At 46.9% G+C, this 14,863-nt stretch overlaps 1 protein-coding gene across 1 annotated transcript in view; it reads left to right on the forward strand.

Annotated features, from left to right (window-relative positions):
* Lnk (SH2B adapter-like protein Lnk) overlaps positions 1-14,863 on the forward strand; it is a 157,224-nt gene that overhangs the window by 25,299 nt on the left and 117,062 nt on the right. Inside the window, exon 2 of the mRNA XM_067094982.1 lies at positions 4,087-4,188. Within this exon, the coding sequence (XP_066951083.1) occupies positions 4,087-4,188 (102 nt within the window). The remainder of the gene's footprint in view (positions 1-4,086; positions 4,189-14,863) is intronic.

Below are 14,863 nucleotides of genomic sequence, written 5' to 3' on the forward strand. Positions count from 1 at the left end.
CGACATCCTGTGGGCCTGTAGGGGGGATCAGCTATTCCCCACTATCTTGAAGATATCTAGGAAGAGGAAGTCGAGGAAGAGAAGTCGCATCGTCTTCTTCTGCTGCCACCTCCTCTCCTTTTTCCTCGGGTGCTTGCCCAGGGAAGGAAGGGATCTCTCATTGGCTCACCCCAGTCTCCGGACTCGGGGGCCGTCTCACAAACCTTGCTGAGATATTGTGATTCGGGAACCCAAGTGCATGAGTCTCCAAGATTTGCGTACTCAGAACCAGTTCTGGGAAGTCTTCTTCCAAGACTGGTGCTGTGTCTGCCTCTTCTCAGTCTTCTTCGGACACTCAAATAGAGGAGGCTCCCTTGGATCGTGTTCAACGCGATTAAGGAACTTCATCTTTAGGTACTTGGGTTTCGCCAAACATCAAGTTCCCAAATCTGGACTGAAGAGTCCGCTCCCCAGTCTGGTTCAGACACAGTATGAGAGAAGGTTTCAAAGCATTCGGGTGCTTCTTCGCCTCCTACCATTGCTTCTTCAGACACTCAACCAGGTTCCTGACCAAGTGCTTCCAACTTGAGAGTTCGAGCAATCAGGGATGCCGAGGAGGTCTCCTCCTCAGTCTTCTCTCAAGGAGGCTTTGGCCTCGAAGAAGACTGAGGCTCATTGTAGGGTGCAGACATTGCTGAAGACGGTATCCTCAGTACCCTTTAGGATACGTATTTTTGAATACATATCAGTCTTCTTCAGGGAACAGGAGACAACTTCTGTACTTGGCAGGTCTTCTTACGGGAACAGAGGACAACTTCTCTATTTGCGGGACTTGGTAGTCTAGTTCAAGTTTGAGAAGCTCGACTCCACACTCGAGCAGAACACTTAGTGACCTGTCACGCTGGTGTTCGGTCTCAGTCCCATATTGGTAGTTTCAGTGAAGAATTCAGCTCAACAATAACTGCCATCCTTGTTCACCTGTCACCCTTGGATAACTGGGTCCTCAGGAACGGTTTTCCATTGGTTCCCTTCAGTGGAGAATACAAGGATTCTTATCTCCAATAAAGGACTCTATTCATTTTCATTTCTTTGGGAAAGAAGTGAATCGAGAACTAGCCTACTGACTAGATGACAGGAGCTTTGTTGGATTGTCTCTGCACACTCCCCCTCTCTTCATACCTCTGTTCACAGGTACATCGACTGGGGGAAGAGGCGCACACCTGGAAGACTTGCTTCCTTCAGGTGAGCAGATTCAGCATGGCAAGCATCTCCACACCAATTTTTGAAACTCAGGACAGCTTTACTGGTTTTTCCAGAGACTCAAAATCTTGGTAAGCTGCTCTGCAGTACGGATGAGCATCAGTACCCCCTTCACCGCAAGAGTAACTTCTGTCAAGAAAAAAGGGTGAAACAGGTTTTCCTCCAACTCCACAGGTTGACGATGCAAGTATACAAGTGGGCAGCTGCACACTCAGCAAGCTGTTAGTCAGGTACGTCCTGGGGCTTCAGAACGTAACGGCAATCAAGGGATTTGGCCCTCTTCTCCAGACACTTCGTAAGATTTCCCAATCTTTGGAGACTCCCTTCAGTAATCATCAGAAGATGTCAATGTACTGTGCAATCATTCGCTTCCTCGGTCTCTGGTAGAACGTCTCCCAACCCATGGAACAATCTTCAAGCCTCAGAAGAGGCAAGGGATCTCTCAGTTGCTTCTCCCTGTCTACGGACGTTTGAATCATGGTACGGGGCTCTTCGGAACCCTGTGCCGTAAGAGCAACAGAGGCACGGGTCTCCATGGGCACCGGTGAAGAACCTTCTGCCAGTGCACAGGAGTCCTCGGATCTGTGTGTATTGGTGACCACAGATGTACAGGTTCCACGGAATCCCGTGCCAAAGGATTTTCAGGTGCATAGTTCTTCCAGACACCAGAGTCACCAGAGGTTGACTGGGTTCTGATAAGACTTCTGTGTCACCAATCTCTGCCTCAGGAATCTTTTCCTTGGACAGGTTAAGGTTCTTCTGCCGCTGCACGGGGTTCCATGGACTTCCATGACACCAGTAAGGTCCTGGGTCATCAGACCAGGGCCCGACTTACGAGAGATTGAAGGTCCAACGCTGAAGTGCTACCTCACCCCTGGCATTTTCTTGCATGGGAATGGTGCCAGGGTCCCAGACAGGTGATGCAAACCCACAGGTAAGCTCACCTGGGTAGGAGGTCTCCTGCTTTGTCTTCCTGTCTCTGGAGGCCTAGGTCTCCAGCCAGACTATGGCACTCGAGGAGATGCGGTTCTGTCATGCTCGAGTTCGTCCTGGAACTCATAGCAAGACTTTCGAGTCATTCAGTCCCATCTCGAACTGGTTAGTAATACTACTGTTTCCGGTTAGAGTGCCTCAGTACTACCTCCAAGAGGACTCGATCTCTCAGCCTGACTGTTGATGACTCTTCTTTAGTACTTTTTTGACCAAGAAAGTAGTGTTCATACATGCTTTCTTTCTAACCTCGTGAGGCTAGCGAACGAGCATTCTCCTCGGTCAGCATGTGGCTATGAGTTTGCTCCAAGTACCTCGCGAGGATAGGGACACTGGTCCGTGCCTTGCACTCCGGAAGAACCCGTCGGTTTTTCAGGTATTAAGACAGAAAGTGGCGTAGGCTGTCCACTCTCACATCTTTCTACCTTCAGGACATTGTCCACAGGTCTTGGGACTCATTTTCCTTGAGCCCTGTGGCGGCTGCTCAACAAGTTTCTGTATCTTGCCCAGATCCCATTGTGGACAGTTTGCATCTCGCCCAAGGTGTTCGATGGCAAAGAGCGGACTGGCTCCCTCCCTTCTCTCTTTTTTCTCTCCTCTCTTACAGAGAGAGTTTAGTTGCCTTCTGTCACTTGCTGGTCAGGCGGGTCATGCAGGCGAGCCTACATAACTGAGCACCCTGTCTATAATCTTAGTTAGATTAATTGATGCAAGCCCTCCCCTCTCTCTAGCAAGGGTAGAGAGGGGCTGACGATAAAACAAACCCTTCAGTTATCCCTGGTTTTATTGTCTCCAGCGCTCTGGGTTCATCCAAGCCTTTTTCGAAGCAATGTTGCTACATGCACACATTACAGTGGACCCCTGCCTATTCACGGTTCCAGATTCGCGGCTTCACCTATTTGAAACGTATATACACATTATTCACAGAAAATTTGCCTATTCGCAGTATTTTTCATAGAGAAATCTTCACCGATTGCTGTATTTTCATATTTTTGAGACTAAGCATTTTTTGTGTTAAAACTATTAAAATACTCAGGTATAAGTGTTTTTAGAGGGTTTTTTTGGTTTGAACTATCAAAAAAGGCACTTGTAAGCATTTTTAGAGGGATGTTAAGTATTCTTGGATTTTAGCTATTCGCAGGGGGTTGCGGTACGCATCCCCTGTGAATACCGGGGATCGACTGTAATTCGAAAAGTCCAGAAGTCTGATGTGAACACAGTCATTCACACTTCTGTTCAACTCGTCAGAGGCTGGTCTCTTTCCTTTGATCTTGCATGACCAGGAAGGGGTCCCAGGGGAGGCGAACTCCTGTCAGTTTAGAAACTTACTCAGAATCCTCCCTCCAAGAAGTAAGTCTTCATATTGTACAGGACCGATGGTTTGTATATTGTGTAGGAACAAATGACAAATTTTTTAAGTATTTTGAATTTTTCCCAACTATACAAACCTGAGGTCCTTGACAATTTTATGCCCACTTCAGCCACCCCCCATTCTGCTTCCTGGGCCAAAAGGCAAAGTGAGTGCATACCGACTGTGTTGGCAGGATCCCCACCTGTAGTTGGTAGTTGACTACATGCTTCACTACCTTGTTTAAGGTGAACGGCCATTTTCCAGCTGCGCTGAAGTAATTCCTATTGAAAAGGACTTCAGGTTTGTATAGTAAGGAAAAATCAAATTACTTTAAAAATTTGTAATTTTTTATTATTTAGTGTGTGGTGCTTTTTGTTGATAAAATTTTTTTTATGTATGTATGTTTGGGAGAAATGTTTTAATTGATGTGACAGTGACTATGATTAAGATGATTTAATTACAGTATTTTATTGTTAGCATTGATGCATTTACATTCTTATTTTCAGAGTATGAAGCCACGCACTGGGGTATTTTGCATATCAATAAATGAAGCCAGGGAGACTACAGATTTAGAGATGCCTGACCTTAGAAACACATTTGTGATAAAAGTAAGTGGGCTATGTTTATTTGTTAATTAACATTACTGTAAAGTAAGTGATTGTGTTGCTGATAAGGATCAGAACCTTAATTTACTTATATATAAGCTGTGTTTTCTCATAATTATATGTACTTTTACTTGCCAGCCTGGGCTTTGGCAACGGAATACTATAAAATGGCTGACAGTAATACAAAAAACTGATAAAGAATGAAAAAAGAGGGAATACTAACCTTGATTTTCCCTTCGTCAAGTTTCTGTAAGGCGTAATTATACACAGTTAACGATTAACTACATTTACTTTACTTAAATAATAACAATAGTTCACAAAAGATTTATACAGTTGGTACATGTGTTAATACAATATATGAAAGGAAATAATGAATATTCGGCGATGCAGTAGAGGTAAAAATCCTGTCTCATCACTCATGGAGCACAGACGGGTGATGGTGTACAAGCTGAGATAGGCCTGCATCATCCACGATAAACATCCCTCTGAAAGAGAGACGTGCAAAAAACTCACAACAATATCACACCCGAATGCTTAAAGATTGCTCTAGCCAATCGAATGGCACATGGACTGCACAGCCAAAAGACACTTTACTAGAATGGTTCTTAATCTGAACTAAATAAGCATGCAAACGGTGGGAGACTTTGACATCGAAGAGAGGTGTCGGGTCCAAGGCAGGACTTACAGTGACAAAGGGAGAGAGAGATGCAAGTGGGAGACCACAGGGGAATTCGGGAAGGTTTCTTGATAAAAAGTAAGGAAGAATAGGATATAGTCGAAGGAAAATCGGCCGCCGAATTCCCTTGTACGTTTTAGACTTACTGTGGGCATCCAAAATGATCACTCCTTTATGAGTTGGGGCCCCGGAATTGGTGTCAGGTGGCACGAGGCAAATGGCAGCCGCTGTGAGGTAGGGATGGAATATATGTTTGCTCGAAATGGTTCCTAGTAGCAGAATGACTCCTGGGCCGTGTTTCTCTGGACTGGGCAGGGGTTGCCTCAGGGCAACTTTCACAAGATGGCAGTGGCTGCACCCATAAGCCTAAAAGTACAGAGATACAGCAGCACAGAGAGTGGGTAAAAGGATGGGTTATTAAGAGAGGATTCCTGGATTGGACACCATTACACTCCCATGGCACTGGTCGGCCATCTTTTGTGAGTTCAGTCACTAGGTTAAGCCCAGTGCCTATAAGAAATACCTGTACTTTGACTGGTAAATGAAGACCTTTTTCAAACCAACTTGCATTTTGAAGTGCCATGGTTTTGCATTTGATCTGTTTACATTATTTTTCATTCATTGTTGACCTTTTACATCCAAAATAATTGGCAAAAGGATGAGGAAAGTCATTGAAATTGAAGGTGATTTAAATATGTCAAAATTTTAAAATATAGTGGTATTACAAATGGAGTATTTTTTGTGACAGTTTTCTTCCAACTGACACAAAACTTCTTGAACATCTTGTTTTTGAACAAAAATTCTAGAATTTATGTATAGTTCAAAAAAGGGATTTTAACAAAGGAAAAATCTATTTCTGAGGGAGGCCCTGTGTCACCCGGTGAAATTCCTATTAAGCACGAATTTCTAGGTATAGATATTGCTAAATATACCAGAGAAAAAAGCTATCAGGAAATGCTGGGGTTACTACCCCCAGATCGAACATCTATATGAAATAGACGTCGGTATAGATAAGGGTGAGTGATTGTTGCCACTGCCACAGGACTGCACTCTGTAGATATCCCAATGACAAAACCCCGGAACGTGAGGAGCCGATCTAACGCCCGCACTCACCTGCCCGCCAACCGACGACCCCAGCGCCATCTGTACTCATTCCAGGCTAGCACCCCCCACAAGCTTGGTATGCCTACTCGGGGAGGGAAATCTAGACCCTGGGAGGGTCACCGGGTGACACAGGGCCTCCCTCAGAAATAGATTTTTCCTTTGTCAAAATCCCTTTTCTGAGCTCGTCCCTGTGTCAGCCGGTGAAATCATGACAGAGAATCATACTAAGCTTTGGTGAAAGTCTAAAAGGAGCGAATAGTTAGCTGGACATGTATAAAAACACTATTACTGAAAATAGTTTTAATTATCCCTCAAAACATGATTAAATACCAAAGGTATAGGCAGATAAACTGAGTTATAACTAGGGATACAATTAATATCACAGTAAAGGACATGAGAAACAACTATGTACATAAATAATACTATAATGGGAAGGTACTAAGACTAATAAACGACAGAAAATTTATAAAGGTACCTCCGGCTTAAAACTAAATTACAGTAAACATAACATGCCGCAAACTTAAAAACTAACACCGCAAAATTGTACATCATAATATGAGGAGCCAGGCTGTGAAGCATGTCTGGTCCAGGAGAAAATGGCAGGGCAAGTAAATGAGGCAGGCAGGCGGGGGGGGAGAGGATAGGGATTAAAGGTTAATTTAAGGTGGAGGGACAATGCCCCCTACAGCCATCGCAGGGAACTTCAGAGCTTCCAGTGATTTCAGATAGTGGCGTTTGAACACTGATGGAGATTTCCAGCCCGTATACTTCTTAAGCTCATCAAAATTCATAGTATGAAAATAATTAGTGGAGGTAGCCACTGCTCGGATATCATGAACCTTAGGGACTGAATCCTGATTAGCTTGCTTAATGAAGTACAGAATTTGTTGTCTGATAGCCTTTAAAGAAAGCGTTCCTCCTTTTTCCCTGATAAAAAGAGGACCAGACAAACACTGAGAAGTTCTCCGTAAATAGGCCCTCAAGGTAGCGACTGGGCATAAAGACAGGTCTTGTGGAAGAGGAACAACCTTCCAGGGGGACCACCTATCCTCAGGGTCTTCATTTTTTGCTAAGAACCTTTGATCTGGGGAAAGCAGAACTTCTCCTGACGGGAGAAAATCCACGATTCGCACCTCTAGAGAGAGCAGACAGTTCTGATATTCTGGCACCTGAAGCTAGACTAATTAGGAACAACGTCTTCCTTAACAGATTCAAATAAGAACATTGATCGTTATTAGTTTCTGAGGCTAATTTTAGAACATCGTTAAGAAACCAGGAAACCGTATGTGGACGGGTCGCTGGTCTCAAACGAGCGCATGCTCTGGGAATGGATGAAAAATATGAATCTGTTAAATCAATCTTAAAGCCATGCAAAAACACCTTTTTCAAAGCTGATTTTGCTGTGGTAATGGTGGCCGGAGCCAGACCTTTTTCAGACAGTGATCTAAAGAATGATATTGCTAAATTGGTGGTCATGACTTGACTTCAGATTCCTTCAAAAAAGATGCTAACTTTTTAACTGCTGAATCATACTGTCTGAGGGTAGAATCTCTTTTATCTGATTCCAGAAACAGAGTATTAACGGGATCAATATCCGCACCTCTCTGAGCTGGCGAATTTCATAAAGTCCATAAAGCCAGGGCATTCAGAATTCTTGAGGAAGCTGACACAGTCCGTGTTTGCACTACTTGAGTCAGCTGTGGCTTGGGTATTTGATGACACCGTAGTTTGAGCTCCAGAAGAAGAGGGAACCAATTGCTCTTCGGCCAGTTGGGAGCTACCAGGGCCACTTGACCTTTGAATGACCTGAGCTTGTGCAACACTTCATCAGCAGGTTTATTGGCGGGAATAGATAGATTTTCTGCCATTTGTTCCAGTCCACTGACATTGCGTCCGTAGCGTGAGCTTGAGGATCCAGGTTGGGAGCAACATAACAAGGGAGTTTGTGATTGCTCTCCGTGGCAAACAAGTCCACCTGAAGGCCCGGAACCTGACGGCATATCCATCTGAAAGAAGCTACGTCCAGGGACCATTCTGACTCCAGCGGAGTTGCCCTGGACAGGGAGTCTGCAATGACATTCCGGACTCCTGCTAGATGGGTAGCTGATAGGTGCCAGGCGTGCTTCTCTGCCAGGGAGAAAATGGCTATCATCACTTGGTTTATCCGACTCGATTTGGAACCCCCTGTTTATGCAATGTATCACTACTGCGCTGTCCAGCACCAGCCTGATATGAATCTGGTTGGTGGGGCAAAGTTTTTCAGAATTAGAAACACTGCCATTGCCTCCAAAATGTTTATGTGGAATTGACGGAACAGTGTGGACCATGTACCCTGTACCTTTTCTTTTGGTGAGTACCCTCCCCAGCCACTTAATGAAGCGTCTGTGTGGATTATTAGAGCTGGGGAAGGGAACTGAAGGGGAACTGACTTCGAAAGACCCTTTACTGTGGACCACGGCCGGAGTCTTTTCCTCAGCACCGGAGGAATTAAAGATACCTTGTCCCTGAGCTTGACATTGGCTCGTCTCCGCCACACTCTGTTTATGTCTTTCAGTTTTGCTTTTAGGAGCCGGTCTGTTACGGATGCGAAATGAAGAGAACCCAGGATTCTTTCTTGCGTTCTGCGAGAGGCTTTCCTGCCTTTGAGGAATTGCCTGGTGGCTTTGGCTATTTCTCTCCGTTTGGCTGGCGGAATAGACAGCTTGTGCGAGACCAGATCCCATTGGATACCCAGCCACTGAAATCGAGCCTCCGGAGTTAGGCGGGACTTCGCCCTGTTTATCTGAAAGCCTAGGGATTCCAGAAACTCGATCACCATGGCCGTAGCTCTCCGGCACTCCCCGGCGTTGGATGCCCAAATTATCCAATCGTCCAGGTATGCGGCCAGCGATATCCCCCTCGACCGTAACTGCTGCACTACCATGTCCGCCAGCTTCGTGAAAATTCCGGGTGCTATGTTGAGCCCGAATGGCATGACCCTGAAGGAGTAGGCTTGTTTCCCCAGTCTGAAACCTAGGAAGGAGAGAAGTTCCGGCGCAATCGGGACGTGATAATATGCGTCTGAAAGATCTATAGAGGTGGTGATGGCTCCATGAGGAAGTAGAGTCCGCACCTGCGCAATTGTAAGCATGCGAAATTTGTCGCATTGTATGTAAAGATTGAGACGCGATAGATCCAAGATTACCCTTTGTTGACTGGAGTCTTTCTTGGGAACACTGAACAGCCTGCCTTGAAATTTCAGGTGTCTCACTTTCTTTATGGCCCTCTTTTGGAGTAATTCCGCCGCAAAGTCCCGCAGAGCTTTGGAAGACGGTTGATGAAATCTGATCAGAGGGGGAGGGCCCTTGATCCAACTCCACCCCAAACCTTTGGAGACTATACTGTGGGCCCACGGACTGAAGGTCCACTGGTCCCTGAACAGGTGAAGTCTGCCGCCCACCTGATTGGTCTCACTGGGAAGGTGCAGGTTTGCCTCCTCTACCTCAGCCTCCTCTCCCCCGGGAGAGGGATCACACAGCAGCCTTGCCTCTGAAGGAGGCCCTTGCTCTGCTCCCCCTTGCGCCCCTGTAAAGGCCTCGAAACGACCCCTGGTCCTCATAGGAGGGGTTATATACAGGAGACGTCACGAAGGAAGGCGCGGCAAGGGAGTGCTGAGCTGGCTGCACCAGCACGAACTGTTGAGGTTGGGCCTTAGAGGTAGAAGGCTGGCAAACTGGCGAGACAGGTACAGCTTGGACAACAGCCTGTTGGTGTTGTCTTCTGTGCCTCCTGTATCTCTTACCAGGTCTATTTTGAGGGCCGGCGGACTCGGGGGTTTTCCTTTTAAAAGTGGGGATACCCCAGCGGGAGCGCAGACTCTGATTTGCCCTGGTTGCCTCAGCCAGGACATTATTGACTTCTTCTTCCGGGAAGATACTAGCCCCCCAGAAGGAGCTTTTCATGAGCTTGTTAGGCTCATGTCTTATGGTAGCGTCGGCGAAGATGTATTTGCGGCAGTTCATCCGCGCTACCATGAAGTCAAACAAGTCCGCCTGAAATCCCGCTAACAGAGACTTCGTCAGGACTTGGAAGAGTGGCTCCTCAGAAAACATCACTGCGGTTGATTCCGCCAGGCACAGGGAGTTCAGTGATCGGCTCAGCCGACACCTAGCCTCAAACTCTGCTTTCAGGAGGGCTTCCGGCAGTTTGGGAAGCTGCTTGCTGAATAAGGTGGATGCACACTCCGGGTCCAGCTTACCCAATGTAAAAGTGGCCGGGGCATCCTTCCAGAATTCATCGTCTCCGGGGAAGATCAGAGATGTGGGATCAGTCTCCCGGAGCTGAGGCAACGGCTTACCTTCCGAGCATGCCTGGGCGGTCGCGAGAGCCACCTTAGTCATGTAGGGGGTCGGGATCCTATCCCCCAACGAGAACATCGTGAAGTTGCCCTTGAAGGGGTCAACCGTGTTCTCCGCCTGCCACTCATTAAAGGTGCGCATCAATGTAGACTGCGCCTGGTCCCTTGGGAAGATCACTGTCTCCCGGGACCTTATCCGTCCTTACCCAAGCTTCCTCCGTCAGCCTGGCGAAGCCTGGGTAGGGGGGCAGCAGATCAGGAGGAAAGAATTCCAACCTCCTCGAGCCTGCGCGTGCCTAGACCCTCGATCATTAGGGTATCTTCATGCTGGGGAGCATGAAGGGCCAAACGCCAGGATATCCCTTGTCAAATGGAGGGAAGGCGGAGGCATCCGGAATGGGGTAATGAACTGCTGACCCACCGGAGCGCATGAACCGGAGAGCATACTCTCCTGGCTCTGCAGCCTCTCTGTAAGCTTGTTGCTTTAACATCAACCTCCAAGGAAAACCTCTGCAAGAGCATTCCGGCAAACTCCTCCGGGTCAAAGGCAGGATGGCGAGGAGGGCTAGCCTTAGCTGCCCTCAAACTCGCTCCCTTAGCAGAGGGAGTGGCCTTGCCTGCGGAAGCCACCGGACTAGCATCCCGTGGCTTCACCGGAGGGAAGGGGGTTGCCTTGCTGGAGGTTGCGGACTTATAGCCCTTCGCCTTCCAAGCCTTCTTCAACTTGGGGACAGCCGATTGCACCCTGTCCCCCAAGAGAGAAGACTTTTGAAAACCCTGAAACGAAGAAGCGGTGGATGAAGGGGAATCAAAAAGGGAGCCCGCCCCCACTGCCTCACTTACCTCCCCACCTACCTCCTGGTCCTGTTCTGTGTTCATAGGTTCCAGGTCGAGATCTATGGCCGCTACTTCCTCCGACACCGCCGCGTACAAACTCTCGTCCTGGAGAGGCTGGGTTTCTACCCGGATCTGCTCGATGAGAGGAGTAGCGACTTGAGATGGTACAGCCGCTGAGATCCGGGCGCCGGGGTGGAGCAGGTTCCGGATGTTCTCATCTAGAACATACGGCTTCCCCGACGGAACATTTCTCCCAAACCCAGCCACCCAGGCTCGAAGGGAACCCAAGGCGTCATTCCGGGAAGCTTGGTCGGCCTGGAAGAGAGGAGGGACTTAACGACCGAGCGTTTGGTGAGAGATATATAAGCAATATATTAGGCACATAACGTAATTGAAACAAGTGAGGCTACCAGGTAAACTGAAGGCAGTAACTATAAGCTTACCGACTTGTCCTGGACACGCTTGTAAAGAGCGAAGCAAACCTCACAACCGTCCGGGTGCCACACGATGAGGTCGTCAATCCTGACTGCACAGCCCGAATGGGAACGACAGACGACGTGCCCATAGGGCTGGTGCAGCACTGCAGTGCACCCGGGCTCCTCACAACGCACAGTCTGTAAGTGTAAGACGGTATATGAACTTACTAGTTTAAGGGACCTTAAACTATAGCAGGTACTGGAGCATGCTAAAAAATTTTTACCGGACCCGCCGGAGCATTCCGGCGGGGCGATAAATCAGAGCAAAACATGACACACACTAAATCAAGGAGCGACGGAGATAGTTCGGCGGAGCGGGACCTTAATCTAGGATCATGCAACTCTTAATTGTAAAATTTACTTAAAGAATAATTACTGCCGGGGCCCAGCAGCAGGCATTAGTTTATACGGATTCGCGGAGCATTCGGCGGGTGATAAACCAGAGCAAAACATGACATATACTAAATTAAGGAACGCCGGAGACAGTTCAACGGAGTAGGATCTTAATCTAGGATCATGCAACTCTTAATTGTAAGATCAACTTAAGGTATAATTACTGCTGGAGACCGGCGCTAGGTAAATGGTTAACAATATAGGATAGCAGTACACTGCTGGTCGCCGTGTTCCGGCGCAGACCCCTCCGAGATCCCGTACCTCCGTCACTTGGTTACAGCGGGGAAGGCGGGGTAAATCATTACCACCAGTTATTACACAGCTAGAGAGCTAGGCGTGACTAAGGCCAACCTACTGAAGACCAAAACCACCGGAGTGGTAACAGGTACGAAGGCAACGGCAGGGTCGGGGACGGCGGAGCGGAATCAGTGAGCAAGTGTTTGAACCCTGAAAGTGATCGAAGTTCAGCTCCATCCAGAGGAGAGCGAACCAACGAAACACTAGCCAAGTGGTTGACACCAGAATGGGGCCCAGGAGGGTGGGTGACTCTCAACTGGGAACCGGACTAGTCCCCCTCGGGGTGACAATCGGAGAGACCGACGTCCCACACGCGAGGAGATGACATACCACTGGCAAGTCAGGGGGGTGGAGGGGGGACAGTACTTAGAAGGTGGAATCGAGTTTTATTTTTAAGTGGATGGGGGACACCCCCATACACTGACTGTAACTCCCCACGGGGCGTCGAAACAGACGTATCGACTTCCTATTCGTAGGGAGACTCATGACACTCACCAAAAGTACTAGAGAAGGATAGAATAACAGCACTATGCTAAAGCAACGCCAAACTCTCACCCTCCTCTGAAGGCGCAGCCCAGACAGTAAAGGGAGGAGAGAAAGAAGAGGGAGAGGGTTGGAAGGGAGAGAAATTCCTGTAACAGTCCAACCAACAACCGACCCATAGGGCAGAAGGGCAATGCATGAAGAAGATCCCCCATTTTGTTTTTCTTCTCTCTCCCTCATTAGAGGGAGGAGGGAATGGGGGTTTCAGATGCCCTAGCAAACCCAGAAACGAGCGGTAAGGCAGATGGAACAACAAACAGGAACTCCCTCGACCAGCCTACCCCTCCCTCCCTCGCTCAAGCGACATAGTCGGGAGAGATGGGAGCTAAGACAATGCAAAAAGCCTAACCTGAATAGCCTAACCCACTGACTGGAGCGAGAGGGCTAGGCTAGGATCCTCAATTTCTGATAAGTATCGTTAAAGTTAACCAATAACCATATAAGTACACGTAATATGATGAATATACAAAAAATATAAGAACTTGTGCTAAGCGTACAGCTTAATTGAGCGAGGCGAACAGGAAGTAGGCAGCCGGCTGGCTGCACCTGACGCCGAGCCCGGACCATAATAAATCCAAATTATCCATGTCATCCAATACACTATAAATCAGAGAAACTGACAAAAGAAAGCACCACCTTGGAGAGGGAATCTACTCGAACGAGAGCCTGGTATACGCTATGAATTAACTGTAAGAACCAAAATAAGGGGAGGAAGCCTCCGTAAGGGACAACGCTAATCAAGGCACCAGGAACCGCCCAACATAGATAAACACCTCCAAAAGGAACTTCTTGAAGGGGAATTATAAAGCATGAATAAAATTGTAAGTGACCGAGAGAAAACCCCTGCAGAAACCAGCTGCAAGGGTGTGCCTCAAGGTCATCATGGCTGAGGCGGCGAACGCCGGGGAGCGTCTGATATATGACCCTGTAAACATTAATTTACGGGCCAATAAGAGCCTCACTAACAGTAAAACCCCACAAGAAGATGGTACTTAACTTCGTAACGGTGAAATTGCTTGAAGACATGTTGAATTCAATCAAATTTGACCAAAAAAGCCAGCACAAGAAAAAAGCTTTCTATCCAAAACACGTACTAGAATGGAATGAGTACAGATGGCGCTGGGGTCGTCGGTTGGCGGGCAGGTGAGTGCGGGCGTTAGATTGGCTCCTCACGTTCCGGGGTTTTGTCATTGGGATATCTACAGAGTGCAGTCCTGTGGCAGTGACAACAATCACTCACCCTTATCTATACCGACGTCTATTTCATAATAGATGTTCGATCTGGGGGTAGTAACCCCAGCATTTCCTGATAGCTTTTTTGTCTGGTATATTTAGCAATATCTATACCTAGAAATTCGTGCTTAATAGGAATTTCTCCGGCTGACACAAGGACGAGCTCAGAAATTCCAGAATTTATGTATAGTCAGATGAAAATTTTTAGAACAATTCATTCAAAAATATAAATACTGTAGTCACATAAAATTCTAATGTCATTTCATTAAATTACATAAATTGTCATGTGAAAAGCTTTAGAACATTTCATTAAAAAAATTTTAATACTGAATCTGAAGGTGGAATGAAAAAGGTAGTAGTTAGTGATTATCCTTTTATATAAAAAGATTGTTCTATTTATGGTGTCTTTTATCTAATTGCCTGCAAGATCTTTAAATGTTCAGGATTAGCCCAACAAGCTACATGAATATGTACAGTACATTGCTTCGAGTACAAATTCAGTTATGCAAAATCTTGAAAACGTGGCATAATCTCAACTGTTCGAAAGGTAGTTTTGCAAGAACATGCTTTGGGGATAAGACTGACAAATTTCTAGCACTTATGCTTCCTTAAAGACATAAAGGTGGGGAAGGGTAAGTTTTTATTACGTAGTAAGGCATTTGCAACTTCTTAAAGAAAATAAAACCTTTTCATAACTTTGTCACTCCTCTTATGAAAAATTATGTATTGACGGCACATGTTAAACAGATTCAGTACAGTAAACCCCCCATATTTGCGGTCTCA

Source organism: Macrobrachium rosenbergii, chromosome 4, assembly GCF_040412425.1.
Source record: "Macrobrachium rosenbergii isolate ZJJX-2024 chromosome 4, ASM4041242v1, whole genome shotgun sequence".
Lineage (NCBI taxonomy): Eukaryota > Metazoa > Arthropoda > Malacostraca > Decapoda > Palaemonidae > Macrobrachium > Macrobrachium rosenbergii.